Source organism: Rhinatrema bivittatum, chromosome 1 (assembly GCF_901001135.1).
Source record: "Rhinatrema bivittatum chromosome 1, aRhiBiv1.1, whole genome shotgun sequence".
Classification (NCBI taxonomy): Eukaryota; Metazoa; Chordata; class Amphibia; order Gymnophiona; family Rhinatrematidae; genus Rhinatrema; species Rhinatrema bivittatum.
This window is the reverse complement of record NC_042615.1, coordinates 114,938,392-114,963,491: the sequence shown is the minus strand read 5'-3', so window position 1 is coordinate 114,963,491 and position 25,100 is coordinate 114,938,392. Positions and strand designations below refer to the sequence as shown.

Below are 25,100 nucleotides of genomic sequence, written 5' to 3'. Positions count from 1 at the left end.
AGCCAATAAAAGCAGGCAGCATCAGCAGGCACCCAAGGGAGAAAAAAAAATAAAATCAGCTGGTGTGTTGCGGCTCCCGGTGTCCCACAGCCCCAGTAATACTTCCCTTTACCTTCTTCCTGCCCCCGCGGGCCAATGGGAAACCTATCTTCTTCCTGCCCCCGTGGGCCAATGGGAAACCTCCTCCCTTCTTCCTGCCCCCGTGGGCCAATGGGGAAACCTCCTCCCTTCTACCTGCCCCCGCGGGCCAATCGGAAGCCTTCTTCCTGCCAGTGGAAGGAGGAAGCCTCTGATTGGCTGGTGGGGCAGGAAGAAGGGGGTCATCAGGGTGGGAGGAGTGGCAGTGTTCAAGCCACGGGCTGGAAATGCAGGGCAGGGAGGTGACTGGGGTGTGTGTGAGAGACAGAGCCTGGGCAGGGAGGTGACTGGGGTGTATGTGAGACAGAGACTGGGCAGGGAGGGTGACTGGGGTGTGTGAGAGACAGAGACTGGGCAGGGAGGTGACTGGGGTGTGTGTGTGTGTGAGAGACAGAGCTGCTGCTCCTGGTATGTGCTTTCAAGGGAAAGGAGTAGGAGAGTTGCTGGAGATGGTAAGTAAAAGTGGCATTTTAAGTTTATTTTTCTTGATTGACTGCCATTTTAATTATTGAGTATTATGTGATGTGTCTGCTGTTTTGAAATATTTTATTTATTTGGACAATGTTTAATAATTTTTATGAGTTTTGTTGGATGTTATTCTGTTCATCAGCTGTTTTGAAACATTTATTAATATAGTTTTACAGTTATTTCTGTGTGGGGCTCTATAGCAGCTTGGCTTGTTCTGTTTTCCTAATAGGAGGTGTATTAGTGTTTAGGACCTGATTTAATATTTGTAGTGTTGCCTTTTCATAGATAGGGTTGTTATATGTTCCATAATGCAGGTGTAACTTTGTGCGGCTTAGTTTGTGTGCATTATTGCAGATCCTGGGACTGTTAGGTGCTATATTTCTCTTTCCATTTCTCCAGGTTTGCACTGCATGCAGAGTGGCTTTTTTTGGTTTTCCATTCCAGTTTCTATCTCCATATTTATAATGTGTGGTCTTTCTGTAATTTGGTGAAGGTTGGTTCTGTGTGTGTGCCTGAGGTGAGGTATTTTACTAGCATGTAGGCAATTGTATCAATCTTATTTGTGGATGCAGAGTGTATGTTTACATGATGATAGCTTAGTAAATGACAGGGCTGGATAGCCTTTTTCTCCTGTCTACCCAGTTATCCTCTCCACACTGCTAAGGATACATCCCAGCTGTCAGCCAAAGGGTGTGACCACCTTCAAGACATCTCTTTATCCAGAACAGTCTTTTTTTCTGTTCTTCCTTTGTAAAGAAATGGGGACGAATGTCAGGAGCCCCTGGACTCGATTCAGCAAATGTCAGCATCAGAGGAAGACTAAAACTAAATAGTTGAGCCATAGGAAAGGAAAAGAAATCTTCAAAGATATTTATCTGTTTTATTGGTACAGATTAATAAGGCATTCGCTCAATTATGGTAAATATTTTGGTACAAATTCAATGATGAAGGAACCCTCTTTCCTATTTTCTTAAACTTATCAAACGCAGTAATTCATGACCATCATAATAGGCATCATTGTGTGGTAAAGTATACCTTTGTCACTCTGCCTTATGCTTAATCATAGGTCAGTCCATATTTTTAAGTGTTTTTGTTGCTTAATTCACCCCAGTGATATACTCCAAATTTCTAGCAATAATCTTGTGTTACATCAATTCAAGGTTACTTTTGTTGAAAATTATGAACCAAACTTATCTGGATAATACAATGTTATTACTTCTTCTTAACCACCATCGACTTTGAGCTTGATGCCCTCAAATTGTCAGCAATATGAGAATTCACTATATTGCTGTTCTATGCCCGACATTGCACAATGTTTCGGACTAGCATCGAGTCCTTCTTCAAGGGCGTAATATATTCCACAGCATGGCGTATCTTGGCGTGGCATCAAGCTCAAAGTCGATGGTGGTTAAGAAGAAGTAATAACATCGTATTATCCAGATAAGTTTGGTTCATAATTTTCAACATAAGTAACCTTGAATTGATGTAACAAGATTATTGCTAGAAATTTGGAGTATATCACTGGGGTGAATTAAGCAACAAAAACACTTAAAAATATGGACTGACCTATGATTAAGCATAAGGCAGAGTGTCAAAGGTATACTTTACCACACAATGATGCCTATTATGATGGTCATGAATTACTGCGTTTGATAAGTTTAAGGAAAGAGGGTTCCTTCATCATTTAATTTGTAATTAGTTTGAAACTAGTTCCATCTTAAAAGTACATTGCCTTTCTGAGCTTTTTTCAAGTAGAAATATTTTGGTAAAACATTCCAGAGGGTTTTAAAACATCTCACAGAATACTGTGATGTATGATGAGATATCTGTCTTTATAGTAGACTAGTATATGGTTCTTTGTAAGTTATGAGATACTGCCACTTGAGATCTCTTTAAGTATAATTGAAATGCTTTCATAACTATATATTAGGTTTAGCATTGGTAGCTGCTTGAAGTAATTGAGTTTAAAATATTAAAAGTATAACAGCTGTAGCAGATTATTTAGAAATCTATTGTCAGGTGTGTGTGTGTGAAAGTATTTATCAATAAGAATATGAATTCCATGGCTCAGACTTTTAGTGCCCACCCATGTTAACCTTGGGCCCAGCCAAAAATTCATTTCTGGCTACGCCACTGACCTTGATACAGTTATTTCAAAGTGAAATTGACTCTAAGATGCCTCATACTAAACAGAAGGCAAAATTGAGAGAAAATATTCCTTCAGCGGAGTCTACACAGATGAGTCAATGGTAGACAGTTCTTATGCCTCCACACCAATAATGCCGGAAGCGAGGACCGCTATGAGAGAGGATCAGGAGTGTAGATCCCTTTCACTGGCCGAGGAGATTTCGCTTAGCCCAGGAGCACTGGAGACACCCTCCCCCCGTCGCGGCCTGAAGGTCGTAGGTGTTGCTCAAATGCAAAATACCTTGGAGGAATCCAGAGGTAGTCCTAAACCTGTTATGGTTTTGATGAAAGTTGTGAACCCCGGGCCGAGATGAGAGATATCTCTGCCCACAGGGAGGAGCCCCGTGGGCCTCACCATCGGTGGGCGTGGTCTCAGCGAGGTAGGACACAGCTGTGAGAGAGACTTTATTAGGGAGAAAAGATAATGCATAACCCGAGGAGTGGGAAATACAAACAAACAGTTCTTGAGCAGATAAAGTAGTGAAGATGGTATTGTAGACAAGAAGATCCGGTAGTGGACCACAGCTTGGGGTACACCAGGAGATTCCTGCAAGCTGATGGAGATACCTCTGAGTGCACATCCGGTAGTGGCCCGCAGTGCGGTGTATGCCAAGGAAACTGTACTGTAGGTGCCAAGGAGGCAGAGGTCTGTGATGCAGGAACCAGGCTGTAGATCTTCTACAGGATGAGTAGAATTGAGATGCTGAAGAATGGTAGTGGCCCGAGGCACACCGTGGAGACTTCAATGTTGAAAGAGATGAAGGTACTCACACAACGAAGTTCCAGCAGGGATACCTGAGGAGCGGGTCAGGAAAATCCAAGGCAGAAAGACCGTCTGAGGAGCGGATAGCCAAGACGTGGAAGAGCCCCTGTGGAAAGGGAACTCAGAGTGTCCGAATGCCAAGAGGAGAATCTGGAACAGAAGATCCAAATTAGAGCGGATTTAACAATGAGAGAACTCCTTGCTAACTCATCTTAGCAATGGGCCAGTCGGTTTAAGTACACTAGCAGGCTGACATCATTGGGAAGGGACGCCCCCAAGGTTCCCGCCATGACGTATACATAAGGAGGCCCTGCGAACATGTGCCTAAGTGATGCTGGAAGTAAGATGGCGATTGGCAGCGCCCACACCATCCCGGGGATGCCGGTGAAGGTCAGCGTTGGTTGGCGGAGCCTGCCATTCTCCCAATAATTGACGGTGCAGGGAAAAAAAAAGAGGGGAGCATGAGAGGCCACAGCTGTCTGCGACAGACAGGCGCAACAAAACCATTGGGTTTAGAGAAGGAAAAGCTGGCTTCGCTACATGCAGGAGTGGAGAGAGAGAGACGGCAGTGGAATTGGCTGCCGAGGTCTCGAATATGTTTGGAACATCGAAGTCGGCGCTCCCCAAGCAGTCTGAACCGGTAGGAGAAAATATCGCTGCTATAAACCTAGAAGATGCCATCTCATTAATTCCTGCAACTGTGTTTTCTTTGAAGAAACCTGCCACTGTGAGTTGGGATACCGTGTGGAGTGCTTTGGTTTCCATAGAGTCGGCGATAAATTCGTTAACTCAAGTAGTTTTGGATTCTAATAAACAGGGTTTAGATATTGAAAAAAGGGTGAATCTACAACAAGAAAGATTGGAGGGTTTGGGGAAAAAAAAACTGCCATCATAGAAAAGATTCAAACAAATTTAATTCAATTTGAAGATATATCAATGAAGAAACTTGAAAATATCGAGAATTCTTTGAGATTTCTGAACTTAAGGATGTTAAATTTCCCTATTGTACCTAAACCATGTGTGTTGGATTTTGTTAAATCTTACTTAACAGAAAGCCTTAAAATTCCAAAAGAAATTATGTCTGTGGTAACCAAGGCCTATTATACGCCTAGGAAGTCTGTAATTCCTACTGGAATAGAATTACAAGATCAGCCTACATTAAATATATCAGAGATCTTGGAAATGTCCTTTGAATCTGAAATAGCAGCTAGAAGGACTTTTTTAGGATCATTTGCCTTCGAACAGGATTGGAATTTAGTCTTAAAAGATTTTCTTCAGGAATAGATTAGCCCAATTCCATGGGCACAAAGTTTGGGGTTTTCCAGATATTACCAGATCTACTGAAGATCAAAGAAATGAGATTGGAGGCTATAAATTGTGGTGCTAAATTTTTGTTGAAGTACCCTTGCAAATGTTTAATAAGATACCAAAATGAGAATTGTGTGTTTCTTGAACCTTTACAATTTAGATCTTTTCTAGATGGACACCTCTAAGTGGTTTATGCAGAAGTAAGGGTGTGGGTCTGCTCCTATGTTGCTTTTTTTATATTGACGAAATGTTTTTCTTTCTTTGAAAGTGATAGCTCCTTTTTTCCTTTGACTCTTCCCCCACATTTCCTATAAGAATTTAGAGATTTACTGAGAATATTCTTGATATTATTGAATGCATACTATATATTTCTAATGTTACATCTCTATTACTGGAACAAAGTATTTTGTTATGTTTGAAAATATAAAAAAAAAAGAAAAAAAAAAAAAGGGAAAGGCTTTAGTTTCTGTATACAATCATGTAAGAAGTAAATCATGTAAAATCCCACGAGCCTTGGAGCCCCATGCAGCCCCCAGGCTGTGGTGCCCCACACTGCAGCATCTTGTTCAACCTCCATAGAGGACCTGAGGGTACCACTGGAAGGAGAAACAACGATTGAAGTGGCTGCCAACAGAGCATATTAGATCTTCTTTTCCGATAGTTTAAAAAAAAATGTTTTTAAAGCACTGAAGTGCTACTGAGGAGCTGCCAAGACAGCAAAGCAGAAAAAAAAAGAATAAATAGTCCTTAAACCCCCTTACTGTGTCTTTGTTAAAAAAAAAAAAAAAAAGTCAAAAAACTTTTTAAGCAGGTAGCACTAAAAAAGTGCTGTTTAAAATAGAATTATGAAGATATCACAGAAAAACAGAGAGAGCTAGAGATACATGTCCAGGCTGATGCTCGGATGAAAAAGACTGAAAAAGAGCTCACAAGGCAACACCTGAGTGGGAATTCCCACACATGCTTAGTAGAGCAAAAGCTCTACTAAGAAGAAGAAAAGGTCCATTTGGTGCCGTCGAATGACATCAACCACCTGTCATGACTAATTCAACCCTGTTTATTGACCAAAAATAGTATTGCTATTACAAGATAAAATCTGTCACAAAAAAGCTTAAGTCAGTAAACAGGGCTTTCCTAAGTGATTAGTGGACTCTCAACCTGCCAATCAGGCTGCTGAGAAGAGAACCAAACATCCTATTTAGCTCATGTTTTTTTCTCTTTTAGGCCCAGCAACTTATTTCTCTTCCTTTGAGCTTCCTGGAAGTGGAGGTGGGATCCAGCACCAGGTGACACATTTCATTTGCTACTGGGCACTTTTCTCCTTTTTTTTTTTTTCAACTCACAAAACCAATCACTGCAGGGACAGTCTTTGCCATAGAACACCTTCCAGAACCCTGCAATTATGGGCCCCAAATCTGGCCGGAGTATCATTACCGTACAAAGACCAGGATTCTCTCCCCGGGGACTGTGAACACTGCCTCCACAGTATCCCTAGTGCCCATCTGGACAGGGAGCAGGATATGACCTGTGAATCGAATCCAAAGCGCTCCGCATGAAATATGCAGCACAGCCAGAGCTACTGGACTGTCTGAGCTCATACTTTTACTTTTTTTTTTTTTTTTTTAACATGAACAGGTTGTTTGTTAATCACTGCTAAAACATTAAAACAGATTAGATTAAATACATGATGATTGGGAAATTGGCAGAGAAGAACACTGACTCATATACTAGCAATGAACAGGATAAATATTTAAAAGCACAGCAACAGAAACCAGCCTGATGGCCCAGAAGCAGTTTTGTGTGCTGTGATATAGGAGATCCAGGTTTGACTCCTGGGACCAGACTCTTTATACTCTGGCCAGCTGAGGCTGGGAACACTGCAGAAAGTGCATGTGTAGCAGCCACTAAAGAGAACTGCGGTGCATGGTTACAACAACCAGGGTTGACAGGCCGGGAGGGTTAAGACTAAAAACTTTAGTGGCCTAGGTATGAAGGCTCATAAACCCCAGAAGGATGGTCAACACAAGATACCAACACTTAGGAACAATATAGCAAACAAAACCCTAAAATGTCCTTTTTGTTCTGAATTACATTTTATTGCATTTATAGTAATTTGAAACAGTAATTAAAGAAGCAAACAGTGGGAACAAAAACAAAAGAAGCAAATTACAACCTGAAGTCAAGTCAACCTGTTTAAAGCAGTGTTTTTCAATTATTTCAAACTGTGGTATTAAGTGTGAACAGTATTCTTGTGTGGCACCCCTATGTGTTGGCCACTAGATGTCATTAAATCCTTATACAGAACTTTAATATCATGAGCCTTCCATCCCCCTCAGTCCCTCCCAACCTGGAGTGTCTGGATTGGATACCTCAACCCTATTTAGCCCAACAGAGCGCACTGTTAACCCGCCATTGGATGTGCGTTTGACGTGCTAGCGGTACCCCTTATTCAGTAAGGGGCCAAAAACACGCGTCCAAACCCCTGAACCTAATAGCACCCGCAACATGCAAATGCATGTTGATGGCCCTATTAGATATTCCCACGCGATTCAGAAAACAAAATGTGCAGCCAAGCCGCACATTTTGCTTTCAGAAATTAGCACCTACCTTAATTTCTTCGGGCACCGGGAAACTGCACAGAAAAGCAGTAAAAACTGTGCATCCTCCAACTTAATATCATGGCGATATTAAGTCGGAGGTCCCAAAGGGTAAAATAAATCTGAAGTCAACCCGTGGCTGTCAGCGGGCTCGAGAACAGACACCGGCAAAATTGAGCATCTGCTGTCAAACCCGCTGACAGCTGCCGCTCCAGCCTCATTTAAATACAGAATCGCGCGAACAGGACAGCGGGCGTTCGCCCGCTCTCCCGCGTTTTTACTGTATCGGTCCGAGAGAGAGATTTTTATGCCCGATTCCTTTTTGGGGCAAAAGGGCTCTCACCCAGAGAACCAAAGACCTGCGAGTCCACTCTAAACCCTAGGTGGGCAAGCACCAGTGATGGCTAAAGATATATCCAGTTTACCTTTGGAAGTATTTTTTGGACATTAACAGTGTGGGGAGGTTTTTGGATTCCCCTCCCCACAGGGATGCAGTGCTGGTATAGCCTGATCCCCATCTGACTTTTCCCCAAGAGAAGTCCCCAGTAACAAGCAAGGATGAGAGAGAAAGACCGGAAGACCCCAGTCGGATCTCCACCCATGGGACCAGGATGGGATGAGTGTCCAGAAAGAAGATGAATTAAGGTAGGACTGTTTTTGCTGTGGAGCTGGGGACCCCTCCAATAGGATTCCTGGTTAGCTGCTAGGTGAGCTTGGTGCACTTAAAATCACCATGAGAGCTCTGTCCAGATGCCTGAAACCAAGGACACCTACCTACAGAGAAATACACACATGTACCAGCAGTGAAAGATAACTTCAACATTATGGACAAATGGGCCTTTATTTAAATATTACCAATCGGTAAACTTTATTTGAACACCCAAAGCCTGGCCCTGTCTGTTTTGTCCCAGCATCTCACCCCTTGGGATGCAGTTGCCATCTACACACATTGAAAACAAGACTCCATTTGTGGGGCCATAAGTGAAAGCTCCCCCCCATAAAAAGAATCCACCTGGGATAGAGAGTTTAAGCATAGGATGTAATTTTCTAGCCAGAGCAGCCCCGAAGAAAATATGTTTGTGTGCCCTTGGAACTAAAAAAACCCACTAAGGGTTACACTTGTGTAGTATACCAGAAAACAGATAAAGATTTCTACAAGGAAAGGCGGCTGAAAAATAGCATCACTACAAGCTTTCAGCTGCAACCCAAATTAAGAGTAACCACTCAAAAAGCAAGTAATCTTCGACTGGCATTGCTATTAACTAACAAATCCAAAGCAAGAAAGAAAAAGTCCAACATTCAACCAGTAATATTGTTTGATTCTCAACCTTCTCTCCTGCCACTTGTAAAGGTTAAATAGCTACAGCACGTAGCAGCACTATCCTGACATCAGTCTCAGTAAATAAAAAAAATGTTACCTGAAGCAGTTAGAAGGATCATGGATAGAGGGGCTTGGCTGTGGACGAGAAGGGACATCAAGCTGTCCTAATAAGAGACTCTAGGAGATTGAAACATCAGCTGAATACCATTTATGTGAGCGCTACGAGTGGGAGGCGAAAGCGAGAGAGAACTGACCCAGAGCTCTCAACGTCATCACCAGGGCCCAGGACCTTTAAATCATGAGGCACACTGGCACGCAGCCGATGCGCTGCCTAAGCCACGCGCTCCAAAGGGACTTAGACCGCACTTAACCAAGAGTAGATTGGAAAATCTATCTTGTTAATGGGTCGGAAAAGGAAAGCGAGGTTTACCACCTCCTCACCAGCTAGAGCCAGATTAGGCCCCATGGACACCCATGTAAATCAACAGGAAACGCCAGTAACGGACAGTCTGCGAAGCAAATCGGATGCCTCGTTAAGTCCAGGTAATGGGCCTATTCCTCCACAACCTCCAAGAGCTACGCGAGAAGTACTACAAGTTGAGAACGCATTGCTAAACGTGAATGGACATGAGCCGCAATAGGCATTGGCTGAGGCTATATCAACTCCCTGCCTTGAGGTAGGAGAGGAAAACATCGTAGTTAACATTGGTAATTTCCTGATAGATTCTGTGGATCCTGCCAATGTGAATCTTGGGGACTTGTGGAGAGTTTTGGTAAAATTGGATTCTAACTTAACTCAAGTTAACTCTTCTCTTTCATCTTTGGTGAATGTTAATAGGATATCTATTGTGAACCAGGGTAAAAGATTGAGTGACAGAGTCATCTTTGAAAGAAATGTCTGAAAAAATTAGTAGATTGCAAAATACAGAAAGTATGTTTATTGGAGATAGGAAAATGTTACATCTTGAATTAGAAAATGTGGAAAATGTATTAAGAATCAAGAACTCGAGATTAGTTAATTTTCCTATTACAAGGTTACTATCCCCTAAAGAAATGCTAGTGAAATATTTAAAAGAATAATTTGATGTATGATGATAAAGATATACCATCTATTTCTAAAAAATATTTTACACCGCGATCTAATAAGAAATTAGGATCAATTGAGGAAAACACCATTGGCATTTCAACTTTTTTTTAGAAGAGTCAACAGATATTATAAATAATAGGACAACACTTTTTGTATCCTTTAACTTAGAGAAAGAGTTATTATTAGAAAACTTCTTTAGGAATAAAGATCTGCAATTTTGTGGCCAAAAGGAGTTTATCTTTCCAGATGTCTCGAGACCTACACAGGTCCGTAGGAGACAATTTCTGGCATTAAAAATTAGGACCCTGGAAATTGGTGCAACGTTTTATTTGAGGTTTCCGTCTAAATGTTATGTAAATTTTCAGGTTAAAAAGTTTATTTTTACTGAGCCACTTTATTTAGATAATTTCTTAAAGGATAAAATGAGTTCAAGAAATAACCAGGATACATCTGTTGTAATGGCCCAAGAAAATGAGAAAGATAGTGTCCCTTTTCAAGGTATTTATTATGAAAATGTATTTGGTTAATGTGGGCCCCCCTCATTATAAGTTCTTAGTTAGAAATATTTGAGATGATGTTATTGGAAAACTATCTGAATGTAATATTATGTTATTTCTTTTTAAGATTACCTATGATATGTGATGGAATAGGATTTATGGCTGTAATATTGAAAAGATTAATAAAGAGATAATTGAAAAAAAAAAAAGAAGGATCATGGATGGACAGAGTATGCAGATATTTTGTCTAGATTTACTAAGGCATATGACAAATATAGTATAAAAAAGGAAACTGTAAATTGGGGTGAGGGTTACAGATCTGAAAACAATAAGTTACTTGTTAGGGTAAAACAGGTGGTGATAAAAAATAGAAATTTTGAAGATTATGAAATGGAAAGTGGGCTACCTCAAGATCCTGTAATGAGCATTTTATTTTTTTCACTGTGCTCACAGATAAAATGCAAAAGGAGATAAATAAATCATGCAGAAAGCAACAGAGCAAACAGGCAGCAGGCTGTGCAATAAACATTCCCATAATGCTAAGAAGCCACCTTTGCTTTAAGTGTCACTTCTTTTCTTGTGATCTGTAAAATGCACTAGTGAAAAGTCAGAATAGCCATACTGGACTTAAAAATATATTTACTTTTAAAAATAGCCCAATTTGTCTCTCCATGGTTCCATTTCTTCATTTTTAAAGCAACAAAAGGAAAACTGGAAATTAAAGAAAAATTAACACTTTCCATTAACATTTGGTGTTGGAAATTAATTTAATTTTAGTTAACTAATTGCTTCTCAATTAGTTTTCGGAAACTAAAACCCACACTGAAGCTATGACAGTTGACACAGTTTAAGCTACTGGCACTGAGTACATCATTAACAGAAGTCTGCAGTAATCTCCGTTTAATAATTAAGATATCACCACCACTCATTTCAAAAGTAAATGTGGTGCATTTTGGAAGTACCACCAATTTATGAAACTGACCAACAAATTAAGAGATGAGGATGCTAAAGTTTACGTATGTTAAAAGACTGGCTAGACTACATGTCATTTTTCTTCAGAGACAGACACAAATGATTGTAGGGGAGGGATGGGCTATGTTTGGATCTTCTAAAGTAGAAGTAAGTTTGAATGGGAACCGAGAGAGTATGATTGGAATGGGTGGTTTTAAATTATATTTTTAAGTTGTATGAATATGGTATGTGTTTCTTGGTATTTGTTGATACATGTATATAAAAAATGAATGTGTTGAAATGTTTCTTGTAGAAAATGATTAAATTATGAGTCTGTAACATACAAAAATTGTAATAAATTCTTATATGATGATATAACAGAATACAATTGTGTTTTCTTGAAAAATATATAAAATGTATTGTCTTTGACACTTGTTCCTATCTCATTTTGGTACATTTAAAAAAAGAACAGGGTACAAAGAGATGCTGGACAGAACTGTCAAAAAAATGCCACTGCACAAAACCCACAACTTTATAGAATCCATGGAACTACAGATCAAACAATTCATTATAAATAAATATATGTATCTTACTGAAAGCGCAACACATTAATTATAATTTTTTATAATTTTAATCTTGTAAGAAAACTTACAAGATTAAAACCATAAAATTATATTATTAATAACTTAAAACATACATTAGTAATACCAAATTTGATCAATACAGGGAAAGAACCAATCAAAGGGTCCAAACAATTCAATAAATTACCTCTTTACAGCTTCTGGCGAAGTTGAAAGCTTGAGATTGACGATAGAAGAGCCTCCATACAGAAGACGGATGCCATGGATTGGACAACCGTGGTTTGTAGACAGAGCAGAGTGGCTTTCTTTCATATTGCAATGCTAATTCTTCAACCTGTTTCAGTTTAGCTTCCCATTTCCTTTTCATTTGTTCTAGAACATAAACAAATCAACACTGAGGTGGAAATTCTTTACAATTCTTCAGGGAGTTCAATTACCCAATTAGAAACTGATACTGAGACTGTGGCAAATAGTCACTCAATCATCCTGAGTAGCTATCTTATTTGCCATTCTGAGTTTGAAAACTGACTTCTTGGGAGGCAAATGCATGGGTAATTAGCACAAGCAGGCACGTCACTGGGGCAAAATATATTATCTGCCTTATTAAAATATGCATAAAAGCTTAGTATTCTTTTTTTTTTTCGGAGATAAAAAAAAGTCACTGATTTCAGCAATATCTGGAACTGGGTGGAGGAAGCACATAAAGCATGTTCAAAGAGTGATGTCAGCACATCCTAAGAAGTAGACCCCCCTCAGCTGGCAAAGAAGACATTTCAATATTCAAACCTCTATTGCTTTCATTATGTAACACCATCTCAGGAGGCAAGCTGCACGCCAATGGGGCCATAAACTTATTTACTGTCTCCTTGGCTAGCTGTTCCTTCAGTCTCTTTCTCCAGGGCATGGATTCTTTTTGTAGGTGGGAAAGGATTAATTTTCAGGGCCCCAAGTGTTGAGGGTGACTTTCCTTCTATTATCTCTGGGAGAGGGGGTATGTATCCTTGCGGTATGCTGTGGGTGCCAAATAAACACTCTGGAGTCACTTGGTTAGTGTCCCAAAATAAAGTCTTTACTGTATAAACACTGGTGAAATATGACAAATTTATCTTCAATACCAGAGAATTCCTTTTTCAATACACTCTCCTTTTCCTCTATCTATGCAGGAGTAACTTGTACCCCTGCAGGGAATTCTCAACCCTCCAGGACATGGAAAAGCAAATTTCTCAGGTGGACAGGAGGATCCTTACGTGGGCAGGAACAACCCTTCCAACACTGGCAAAATGTTAAAACTGACCTTGGCGTAGAGAGGCAATTCTCTCTCTCTCCCCAGGGGTGAAGACCCCAGATTGGTGACCTCAATGGTCTTAAATTGGTTTTAGTCATGGTTAGCAGATCTTCTAAATCTCTTTGGTTCTCTCAGAGTCTCTTTTCTGGATCCCCAATGGGAGGGATCCCTTGGAAACAGGTTGCTCACCCTGCTCCAATACAGGAAGAAAGGGGCAGCCAAAACTTCCTTTTGGATCTTGAAACTTAAGTCCTTTTTCCCTTAACTGAATTTAACACTGAAGTTCCTCCTTGCAGCAGGTCACTACCTTCTCCATCCTCGTTGAGGGTTTGAAAGGACAGGTCTCCCCTAACCTGAACAGCCCCAGACACAGGTTTCCCCATTCCCTGAGCCCAGGTGGTGCAAGGCTCCTACCACTTAAAAATACTATAATCCTGAAAATATACCCAGAGGGAAAATCCTAACCAGCCAGAGAATGGACTGGATAAGGAAAACCCTCCCAACCATGGTAGATATCCCCAGGCAGGGTTTGCCTGGCTCCAGTGACTGGGCCTGAAAAATCAATTCAAGAAAAAAGCTCTTACCTTCTAACTCTAAATAAACCATAAGGGACTGCTCTAAAACCGCTGGAGCAAGCTGCTTAATGAAACTCTCAAGGGGGGCAGCCATTCCAGACCCCTCAAAGAGAGGGGCTGCACATGAATGGTAACATCTCCCATTCACTAACTGAACCCAGGCCTTAATGGTAACAGAACTAGCTGTCTGTTATTTTTATTTTGGCATTTATTTATCGACCTAAACCTGGGCACTGAACATAAAGTTATACAGAGAAGTATGAATCTCTTCCTGGAAGAGTTTACAATCTAAGTGGGTATCAAATGTGAACTGCCCAAGATCACATGAAGTATCAGTGGGGAAAGGCAGGATTTCAATCCACAGTTAACAAGGGAATTAAACACATCAACACAGGACAGCAATGGCAGGAGCGGTGGGAAATGAACCCACATCTACCCCACAAAAGGGCTCCATCTCTGTCACATCTATCCCATAGGACTCCATACAGAACATCCCCAGTAGCTACCTCCTCAGATGGAGGCTCAGCCTTCACATATTTCCCTTTTTCTAGGACTCTGAAAACTTAACCAGTACTTTCACAACCAACAGCGAGAAAATGACCAACTCATTCCCTGCTCACCTCCTGATGGTTCAGCATAGTACAGGACTAGTAAGTGACTATCTCCAGAATGCTGATGATGCAAGGTACAGAGCTGGATGAGAGAGAGTAATGAGAAGGGATGGAGAAAGCAAAACAGGAAGGAGAAAAGATATAACCAGAGGAGCAGGAAGTAGCAAACAGTACTCTGCAGAGAAGAAAAACAATGGCCCAGAACAAAAGAAGGAAGAAGAGGAGCACAAGCAGACCCATGAGAGGTAACAGAACAGAGGTGGGCAAATTGCAACTCACAGGTGGTCACCATCCAGCCTGCAGCAGCAAGACTATGTAACATCTGACTGAAAGTGATATTATCACACCAGATACAATCTCAACTGTGATCGTCAGATCACCATGTACATTCCTGGACTTCTGGGGGCACTTCCTCCACTACTCAGCTGGACCCTAGGGGACTCACTGCCCCCCCCCCCCCCCCAATATCTCAGAAGGCCCTTAATGTGATCCTTGTGCCCAAACGTTTGCCCACCCCTATAATAGAAGGGCAGAACAAAAAGCAACCTGGAAATTACTCAGATGAGGCAACTTACGCACACTGGAAGCAGAGAGACAAGGAAGAGGGTCACAGGGCATGGATGAGTTCTACAGACATGTAGTCTTGGAGTGCAGGGGAGAGATTCCACTACCAAAATGTTTGCACACCCCAATTCACCTTCCCAAACTTCTCATTTATATGGCTTACAATCAAACTTCTATCACTAATCTCATTTTTTTGTCAAATTTTAATCATTTTGTCTCCAACAGCGACACTGCAAGGACTATCACTATTGTCATGCCTGCAGCTGCAGTTCTACAGATCAGGATACCGAGCAGTTCATGACAGAGGCAGTCCAGAAAAAGCTACAAAAATGGTACAGAGTCTACACCAAAAATCAAATGAGATGAGACTGAAGGATCTAAAAATGTATATCCAATCTAGAGAAGAAGAGAGTCAAGGAACATATGATAAGTGATTTTCAAGTATCTCAAGCGTATAAATAATGTACACGAGGCAAACCTTTTTCATAGGAAAGAATGTTCTTAGAGCAAGAGGGCAAGGTATGAGATTCCTAGGAGATATTTTCCAATGTTGCTGCTATCTTCTTAAAAAAAAAAAAAAAAAAAAAGGAAATTGCATGGAATGACCTTCCATGAGAGGTGGTAGAGAAAAAATTATCAGAATGCATGGAATAAGCATAAAATAATCACTAATTACAAAGCAATGAGAGAGAGAAAAAAAAAAGCTATGGATCAACCGGAACCTAAAAAGCAAAGTGGAAGCCGATCCAGTTGGCTATGTAACAGTGAAGAGAACTCTACTTTGATTAATCAAAGTAGAATTTCATGACACAACAGGCAACAAGTATTTAGTTTATATACGACACTGTGACATCGGCCCTGCAGGCACACCATAAGTCCTGCCCAAATTGATTGCCCCTGAGGCAGCTCTACAAAAAAGAGCGAAACTCGGCCAGAGTCTGGCAAATTTCAGTAAAGGGCTTTTTCCATCAACTGGATCCTATCCATATAGAAACATAGAAATGACGGCAGAAGAAGACCAAACGGCCCATCCAGTCTGCCCAGCAAGTTTGCACTTTTTTTTTTCTCATACTTCTGTTAGTCTTGGCTCTTAGTAACCTTTTGGTTCTATTTCCCTTCCACCCCCACCATTAACGCAGAGAGCAGTGTTGGAACTGCATCTAAGTGAATATCTAGCTTAATTAGTCAGGGGTAGTAACCGCCGCAATAAGCAAGCTACACCCATGCCTATCCGCTTACCCAGACTATGTAATTCAGTCCTTGTTGGTTGCTATCTGTATATAGATCCACTTTTCTTCATTCCCCCTGCCGTTGAAGCCGTTGAAGCAGAGAGTTATGCTGGATATGCGTGAAGTATCAGACTTTCTCTCCTGCCGTTGAAGCAGAGAGCTATGCTGGATATGCGTGAAGTATCAGACTTTCTCTCCTGCTATTGAAGCAGAGAGCTATGCTGGATATGTATTGAAAGTGAAGTATCAGGCTTATTTGGTTTGGGGTAGTAATCGCCGTAACAAGCAAGCTACTCCCTACAGCCAGAGGAAAAAGGAGACAGACTTTGGCTGTTCCTTAAGTGTACTTTATTTTCAGTGGAAAACAAACAAACAGAAAAAAAGGGCAGCACAACTTAAATTCAAGTCTCAAAAACATTTAGCACAGCTCACCTTTAGATATAACAGGTTCTGGAATATGGCATGTCTTTCCCTGCTTCCCAGAGCCTGTCTAACCTTTCTAGGCCTGGAGGTCTTATACTCTGGTGAAGGGCTCCTTCCTTCACTCAAGATTCTTTATGGGTCTCAACCTTAAGGAGGACCGGGCAAAACAGCTGTGCCCAGTCCTTTAAGGTAGTCTGAGAAAGTTCTCTACACTCCCTCTCACTCAGTATAACTATATCCATCATGGTTTTCCATGTACCACATCTCTGTGAGAGCCACTACATCCAACTGGCTTCTTCCATGACTGCCTCTAGATCTGGGACTTTATTTCCCATATTATGAGCATTAGGGTACATGACTTTCCACATTTTTTCTTTTTCCTCCCATTTCTATACAAGTATTTGCTTTATTCACCCATACTCGACGATCCTAGTTTAAAGCCTTCCTCAGCAGGTTAAGACTACTGAGGAATAGTGCAGCATATGATTCTTCCATTTAACACTGCCTCTGGCCATGGAGTCTAGCAACAGAGATAGAACATGAAAGGACAAATAATATACTTCAATAGCTAACTCAAAACGCCATGCCATACTCTCTCCTAAGAGCACCTCCTGCTATGCAGACAGGAGCTCCTCAGAGGAGGTGCCATTAGGAACTGTATATGCCTCCTAACTCCTAATCTATGTCCTAGGCTAGGGCCATCAAATGCTGATCTCAAGAGATCACTATAGCCGTTTCTCATTATTCCAGTTTCTCTTACTTTCGTTCTTCTCTTATCTCGTTTTACAACTTTTTCACAAACAGGTCTATAATCTGGTTATACATTACCTGAAGCTGAATAATAGGCCTTAAAAAGTAACTTAATGCTCAAAACCTCAGGACAAATTACTATTCAAACCAATGAAGGCGTCTCTTTGGTTCAGCAATAAAATTTGAAACCGTATGTATGAAGAACTTTTTGCCTTCTCTACTCTGCAGCTGATAACAAATGAAATTCTGCTCTGGACAACTTTAAGTTTTCAAAGTAAATTGTACACAGGTAACTGAATCTAGAATTTACTGTCCAATTATTGAATTTTTTCATTTAATAATCAGCCACCTTAAATACAGCACAGAGGGTGTCCTTTTTAATACTGAGAATATACAGGTCTAGATCTACAATGGGATTCTAGTTACTAATTTGGTCCCTTCCATTCCAAAAGAAAAAACAAAGGAAGGTATTTAGAGAAGGGCAAAGATTGCAAAACAAAAACATTACTTGTCCATTACTTGTCCAGCTCAAAACCAGTGATATTTATTTATTTTATTTAAACATTTTATATGCCGTCATTCCAAATAAAAAAATCAGAATGGTCTACAATTAAAGACATACATAAAATCAACCTAAAAATAAACTCGTATAAAATGATAAAAAATTAAACATCAAATTAAATAAAACAATCACATTACATATGCTTAAGTTTAATCTCTACATGTAAAGGATTTCTCACAAATGATGGGACTTATTAAGGTCAAATTTACTGTGATAATGGCCCTGCAACCATCACAGTGCACAGGGTTCCAGAATATGTCTGGTAACCTAAAAGAGCTCATGCTTTTTTGTGCTGAGATTTAATCATCTGTTGCTGAAGGCCTTTTATGTCTCTCTGTTATTCGTGAAGCTGATCACTTAAGTAACTTATTTAAAAGTGATACTTAGCTTGACGGTGAGTGATTGAGTGCTGTAAAACAGCTATCTCAAAAGACAACTTTGCCGCGAAGTTCCGCTGTTTGCCACGATGAACTTGAGTGTGAAGAGGATTCCTTACAGGTCCATGAATGCAATCGGACTGTATTTGAAGTCCTGTTTCTAGTTCTCTTTCAAGCCAGATTCAATCGCACACTGTCTGGACACCTGACGCTGCAGAGTTTCAGTTCTTCCTTCCTCAGGGTTACAGTATGCTTGTGTGCTGTAAATCGTTGAAATGTGCGGCTTATTCTTATTTATTTAAAGGTTTTTATATACCGCCATTCATGATACAATCACATCATGCCGGTTTACAGTTGAACAGGGGGTGGAAGATACATTCAAACTGGAACTTGTGCAGAAGAAATTGCAGTTACAAAGAACAAAGATGATCGAACTGGGAGAAGAGAGAAAAACAGTAGTAGTTTAACATCATATAGAGTTATTTACAGATGACTGGTATGGCTGCATTCTTGAAGTTGATAAGGTGGAATTTAGGTAGGGTCCGGAAAAGCTTGTTTAAACAGCCAAGTCTTAAGCCTTTTTCGGAATGTTGGGAGGCAAGGCTCCTGTGGGAGATTCGGTGGGATGGAGTTCCAGAGTGATGGTCCAGCTGTCGAGAAGGCCCGTTCTCTTAAAGTTATATGCCGAGTGGATTTGGTATGAGGTACCTGGAGGGATCCTCTGTATGCTTCTCTGGTCGGTCTTGAAGTGTTATGTTGGCTAAGCGGGAATTGTAGGTCAAGTGTTGTAAGGTGGTGGATGGTTTTATATATAATAGTTTTATATATGTGATGGACTTGAAGATGATTCTGAAGTGAATAGGGAGCCAATGTAGGTTTCTTAGGATAGGGGATATGTGGTCTCTTCTCCTGGTGTTGGTAATAATTCTTGCTGCTGCATTTTGGACCATCTGTAGAGGTTTGGTGTACGAAGAAGGGAGACCTAGTAGGATAGCGTTGCAATAATCTATCTTTGAGAAGATTATTGCTTGTAGTATCGTTCTGAAATCATGAAAGTGGAAGAGAGGTTTTATCCTTTTCAGCACTTGGAGTTTGTAGAAACAGTCCTTGGTTGTACGGTTGACAAATGCTTTCAAATTCATCCTAAGTCTTTCACTTGGGTGGAGAGTGGGTTGGCTGGAAGAGTAATGGTAGTGTTGCTGTTTTCTGGGGAAATGAGCAGGAGTTCAGTTTTGGCAGCATTTAATACGAAGTTTAGACTGGCAAGAAGGTAATTGATTTTTTGGAGGCAGGATTCCCAATGTTCGAGAGTTTTGGAGAAGGATTCTTTAAGTGGGATCACTATCTGGCCATCATCTGCATAGAGAAAGTGTTTGAGTTTTAGATTGGTTAGAAGCTGGCACAGTGGAAGGAAGTAAATGTTGAAGAGCGTGGGTGATAAGGAGGATCCTACAGGTGAGTCATGGCAGGGAGATTCTTTGTTGTGGATTTTCACTTTGTAGCCTCCATTGTTGAGGAAAAGGTTTTGAACCAGGCTAGTGCCATACCTGTTATACCAATGGTTGAGAGTTGGTTTATGAGGATGGAGTGGTTAACCGTGTCGAAAGCTGCCGAGAGGTCTAAAAGAATCAGTAGGAATGATTGTCCTTTGTCGAGACCCAAAATGAGGTAGTCTGTCAACGATACGAGAAGAGATTCTGTACTAGAAGCTTTGCGGAACCCATATTGGGAAGGGAATAGTAGTTTGATGCCTTCGATGTAGTCTGAAATTTGAATGTTAACTAGTTTTTCCATGATCTTAGCTATGAATGGTAGGTTAGCGATCGGTCGGAAGTTGTTCAGGTCAGTAGGATCCAGATTTGGCTTCTTTAGAAGTGGTTTGAGGGATGCCAGTTTGAGTTCGTCTGGGTATATTCCTTGAAATAGAGAGCAGTTTATGATGTCCGCCAGCGTTTGGGAGATGGAGTCAGGGATTGTCATGAGAAGTTTGGTGGGGATATGGTCTGAAGGATGAAAGGAAGGTTTCATTTTCTTTAAGACTGACTGAATCTCTGTGGCGGTGATGGGTTCGAACGATTCTAGATATATGGTTTTGTTGTTAGTTAGTTGATGTGAGCTCAAGTAAGGGGGGGTGGAAGTGGGCAGCTGTGTTAGAAGGTTGATGATTTTGTTTCGGAAGAACAGGGCCAGTTCTTCGGCTTTTGATTGTGCTTGATTGTTAGGGATGTCCGGTGGGTTGATTTGGGTTAGATTGGAAACAAAGGCAAAGAGCACTTTGGCGTCGAAGACAAGGTCATGGATCTTATGCGCGTAGAAGTCCCTTTTAGATCTAGAGGTGGAGGTCTTGTAATGGTGTAGTGCCAGTTTATAGGCGAAGAGTGTGCTTGTACAAGGGGCTTTACGCCATTTGCTCTCTTTCTGTCTTAAGCTTTGTTTCAGTTTTCTGAGTTCGTTGGTGAACCATGGTTGTCTTTTGGGCGTGTTGGTATTGGGTTTTTTTTGTTACAAGGGGGCATAGTTTGTTAGCTATGGATTCTGTCATGTTGTTCCAGGAGAGGAGAGCTGTGTTAGGGTTGGTGAGGTCTATGCGAGTAAGTTGTGAAGTTAGTCGATTGCTGAGGTCTTCAGAAGAGCAGGATCTTCTATATTGGAAGGGGGATTGGGGTGCACGGTCAGTGATGGTTTCATTCAGCGTGAACCTGGTTGAGATTAGTGTATGATCTGACCAGGGGACCTTCTTGCAATTAAGGTGAGATGACTGCTTGATGCCGGAGTTGACAAAGATTAGATCCAACGTATGGCCTGCTTTGTGTGTGGGTTTGTTGACTATCTGATTGAAACCCAAGGCTGAGAGGGCAGTGAGTAAGGCTTCGCAGCTGGATGAGAGTGTGGGGTCGTCTACGTGCAGATTGAAATCTCCCAGGATTATTGCTGGGGCGTCCAAATTAATAAGGGTTGTGATTATTTCAATAATAGGAGAAGTGTCTGATTCCAGGAGGCCCGGGGGGGGGGGGGGGGGGGGGCATAGACTAGTAGAATTTGAAGATGGTCTGATGTGAAAAGGCCGATTTCTAGTTTAGGATATGATTTGACAGGGTGTTGAGTGAATCTGAGGCCTTTTTTAGTTGCTAATAAGATGCCCCCACCTCTTTTTTTCTGTCAAGGGAGAGAGATGTTGTAGGTCAGTGTAGGTAGTTGATTTATTATTGCTGTATCTGTGGGTTTTAGCCATGTTTCAGTTATTGCACATATGTCTGGCTTGGTGTCTAGGAGGTAATCATTGAGGATCAGAGATTTCTTGGTAAGGGATTGCGCATTAAAAAGAGTTAAGGAGAATAGAGTAATGCCTAGAAGTTGGGTGATCGGTGAGATCAGGATTGGGGTAAGGGTTATTAATGAGCGCTGTCAGGCTTGCCTGGTGGAATTTCCTGTAGAGGGTGTATAGCGTTGGAGAATAGGGATAGTGGAAGCTGGAAACATACTGGCTTGTTGAGCCTGAAAGAGGTGGACTGGCTGGGTGGTTCGGAAGAAAGCTGGACAGTAGATGGGAGGTTGAGGCTTGTTGATATAAAGACTTCAGGAGCGAATGCTTAAGAGAGAGATTTTGAGTGCGGCCAGGCAAGAGTTGAGGTAGCACTTCGGTGCTGCACGAAGGGGCGCTCAAAGGGGCCTGCCCCTTTGTTGCGCGACGCACAATGCACGACACCTAGCTGCCGCGTGGGTTTAAAGGCCTAAGGGTCTGTCCCCCGATTGGCTGCCGGCCCGGAAGAGGGCTGGGATCGATGCGTCGGTTGTCGGTGGCTGGGGAGCGGAGCCTCGCGGTCGGCGCTATGAGTGGCTGAGGGTAAGTGGAATAAATTGAAGGCCTTATCCCGGCAGGTCTCGGCGCCGGCTGCGCAGGCCTAGCATGCTCTTGCTCTGGTCCCAGCAACTGCAGGAGTTGAAGAGGAAATCTTCCATTCTTTCTTGAATGGAAAGCTTGCTAAGATGTGCGGCTTATTCCTAGTTTGTGTCAGCGCAAGGTTTAAAGGGACCTTCCTGTCAGTGCAGGGGATTAGGAGAGCGTCTGGAACCCTGTGCACTATGATGGTTGCGGGGCCATTATCACAGTAAATTTGACCTTAATAAGTCCCATCATTTGTGAGAAATCCTTTACATGTATAAATTTTGCTTTTTCTCACATCAAAAGGTTTTTTTCTGATTTGGTAACTTTAATCTCTTACACTTATAACAATATTCTCAACTCAATTATCTATTCTGCAATCTCTCATTCTCTCTTACCTGAGCTTATTAGCATTCTTAAACAACCATGTTTTCAATTCACCTCTAAATCTCTTACCATCAGTGAATGTACATGTTGTGGACATAGTATTCCACAACTTAGGACCTGCACAGTCTCAATCTCTCTAGATATAATTGCACTGAATGGAAGACCTACTTTTGCATTGCTATTTTTCTGTCAAAATCTATGCAAAAGTAGGTCCTCTTTTCAGTGTAATTATATCACTGGTTATGAACTGGACAAGTAATGTTTTTGTAGCATTGGGAGCCATGGGGGGGATAAAGGAAACCTATAGAAATAGTGCAGAAAAAGCATGTTTGTTTACTCTTAAAACTGTGTTCTCTGGGCCGAATTAACCAGGACATGTGGGGTGACATCACCTGCTAGCGAACAGATCCTTCTCTCTAGCTCAGAACTTTGACCTTACTGAGCATGGGAGGGAATTCCCATGCAAGTACTGCCTCATGATCCTCTTCAATTTGTTCATAGGTTATTTTATGATAGGTAGTCAACTCTCCAGGGAGGCAGCAACGTATTAAGCATGGCTAATTCATCCTGCTGTCTACTAAGAATACCATTTACAGTAAGAAAACATGCTTTTCTGCGTTGACAAGCAGGGCTGAATTAGCCATGATAGATGGGGGGGTCCCAAGCCGAGGGTTGTATTGGCAGAGCACTTAACAAAAAGCAACCCAGCTCCCCTATGGGGAGTGAACTATTCGGAGAATAGGTTAGGCAAAACTGCTTGCCTAAAGTTACTATCAACTTGTGACAGGTGTTCCAAATATTACTGGGATGTGAAGATATGCACAGATATGCACACATTGCAGCTTTGCAGATGTCTGCAATAGAAATAACTCTTAGATGAGCAACTGACCTGGTGCTCCTTGATGGTGGAGGTCAGTTATTTGTAGGTTAGCTAGCGCATAAGAATGTGCTATACAATCTGCTAGCCAGTTGGAAATGATGCGTTTGGCAACTGCTATACCTAGTCTGTTATAGTTTTAGAAAACAAACAGCTGAGTAGCTTGACAATGTGGCTGTGTTCTTCTCAAGTAATAGGTTTTTTTGCAATCCAGAGTATGAAGAGCCTTTTCCCTCGAGGACATGGGCCTCATAAAGAACCTAGGTAAGGCGATGGCGTGGTTGAAATGAGAAGCAAAAAACACTTTAGAAAAGAAATTAGGATGAGTACAAAGTACCCATATGTTGTGGAAAAACTGAAGGTAACAAGAGTAAGAAACCAGAGCCTGAAGTTCACTGACCCATCTAGCCAAGGTAATGGCTACAAAGAACACCACTTTCCACATAAACTTCAAGGGGGATGACTCCAGAGGCTGAAAAGGAAGCTGCATAAGCTATGTCAGGACCACGTTAAGATCCCACAGAATGGCAGGCTTCAATATTGGTGGTTTAATATGAAGCAAGCCTTTCATAAATCTGGACACCAGTAGTTGACATGAGATGGATCCACAGTCCATTTGAACATGGTATGCTGTGATGGCATCAAGTTGGACCCTCACAGATGAGGTGCTGAGAGCCAAAAACAAGTGTATCAAACAGTTGAGCAAGTCCTTCAGTGTGTAAGTGAATGATTCTCAGGAACATGTTTTGCATCAAAGGGAGAATCACCTCCATTTAAAAGCACATACCCTTCTGGTGGATGGCTTCCTGGCCGAAATCAGGACATTCCCAATCTCTCTAGAAAGAGAAAGAGGACACTACTGTGTGCTCAATATCCATGCTATTAAGACTGAGAGCAAGGCTATCTTGTTTACATCAATCTCAGAGTTGTATTCTGATCTGAAGTTAATTAACTTTCAGAGTTCAGTAAACAGCAGCAGAGTTGTGTGGTTACAGATAAGAGTTCAGCATTTATTTATTTTAAATTTTGCAGAAGTCAGTCCCGCTCAGCATTCAAGGATCCTTCGGCACAGAGTTGGAACCCTATATACCAGCTGTTTTTTCCCTTTGTCAAAAAAGGGAGAAAACCTTTAGTAAACAGACTCCTTGGGAAGACGAGCAGCAACTCGTGGAAACACTCTTATATAATGTGCACTAGGATTACTTCACCCCAGGTCACTGTATAGGTTAATCTAGTCCCGGGTTTTCCCCAAGACATGCAGGGATTTTTTAGTCCTGATTATTTTAGGAACGTTAATAAGAAAAATAATTTCAAGTGCAGGCACGCAATGGCGTAAAACGAAGACGGGATCTATTCTGCTCAACTGACTTGAGGAGAAGCGACAATCCTATGACATATACGTAAAACGCTATACCTGCTGCCGAGAGGGACCCGCGGTATAAACACATACCTTTAGTACCGCACACCTCAGAAGAGAGGCGTTAGTCCTTAGTACGCATAGATAGACATGCCGCCTCAGCGCCAAGACAGAGCGAGGAAAAAGTCCATGGGGTTAGAAGCCGTCCATAAAGACCCTAGCGATTAACAGTACGGATAGCATGGTTTAAAATCGCTCGAGCGGGAAACTATAAGACCTCACTTCTTCCAACCCCACCGCCCCTACCCGGGAGCGCTGATTC

The 25,100-nt window shown here is 41.5% G+C and overlaps 1 protein-coding gene across 2 annotated transcripts in view; it reads right to left on the bottom strand.

Moving 5' to 3' along the window:
• The window catches only part of PRIMPOL (primase and DNA directed polymerase), a 131,250-nt gene extending 106,154 nt beyond the window's left edge, over positions 1-25,096 (bottom strand). The window contains exons 1-2 of one of the 2 annotated variants that reach the window (XM_029584955.1): positions 24,872-25,096; positions 12,086-12,270 (exon numbers count right to left, since the gene is read on the bottom strand). In XM_029584955.1, the coding sequence (XP_029440815.1) occupies positions 12,086-12,265 (180 nt within the window). In that variant the 5' untranslated portion in view covers positions 12,266-12,270; positions 24,872-25,096. The remainder of the gene's footprint in view (positions 1-12,085; positions 12,271-24,871) is intronic. The other variant, XM_029584867.1, reaches the window with a different exon arrangement.
• Positions 25,097-25,100: the final 4 nt, after the last annotated feature.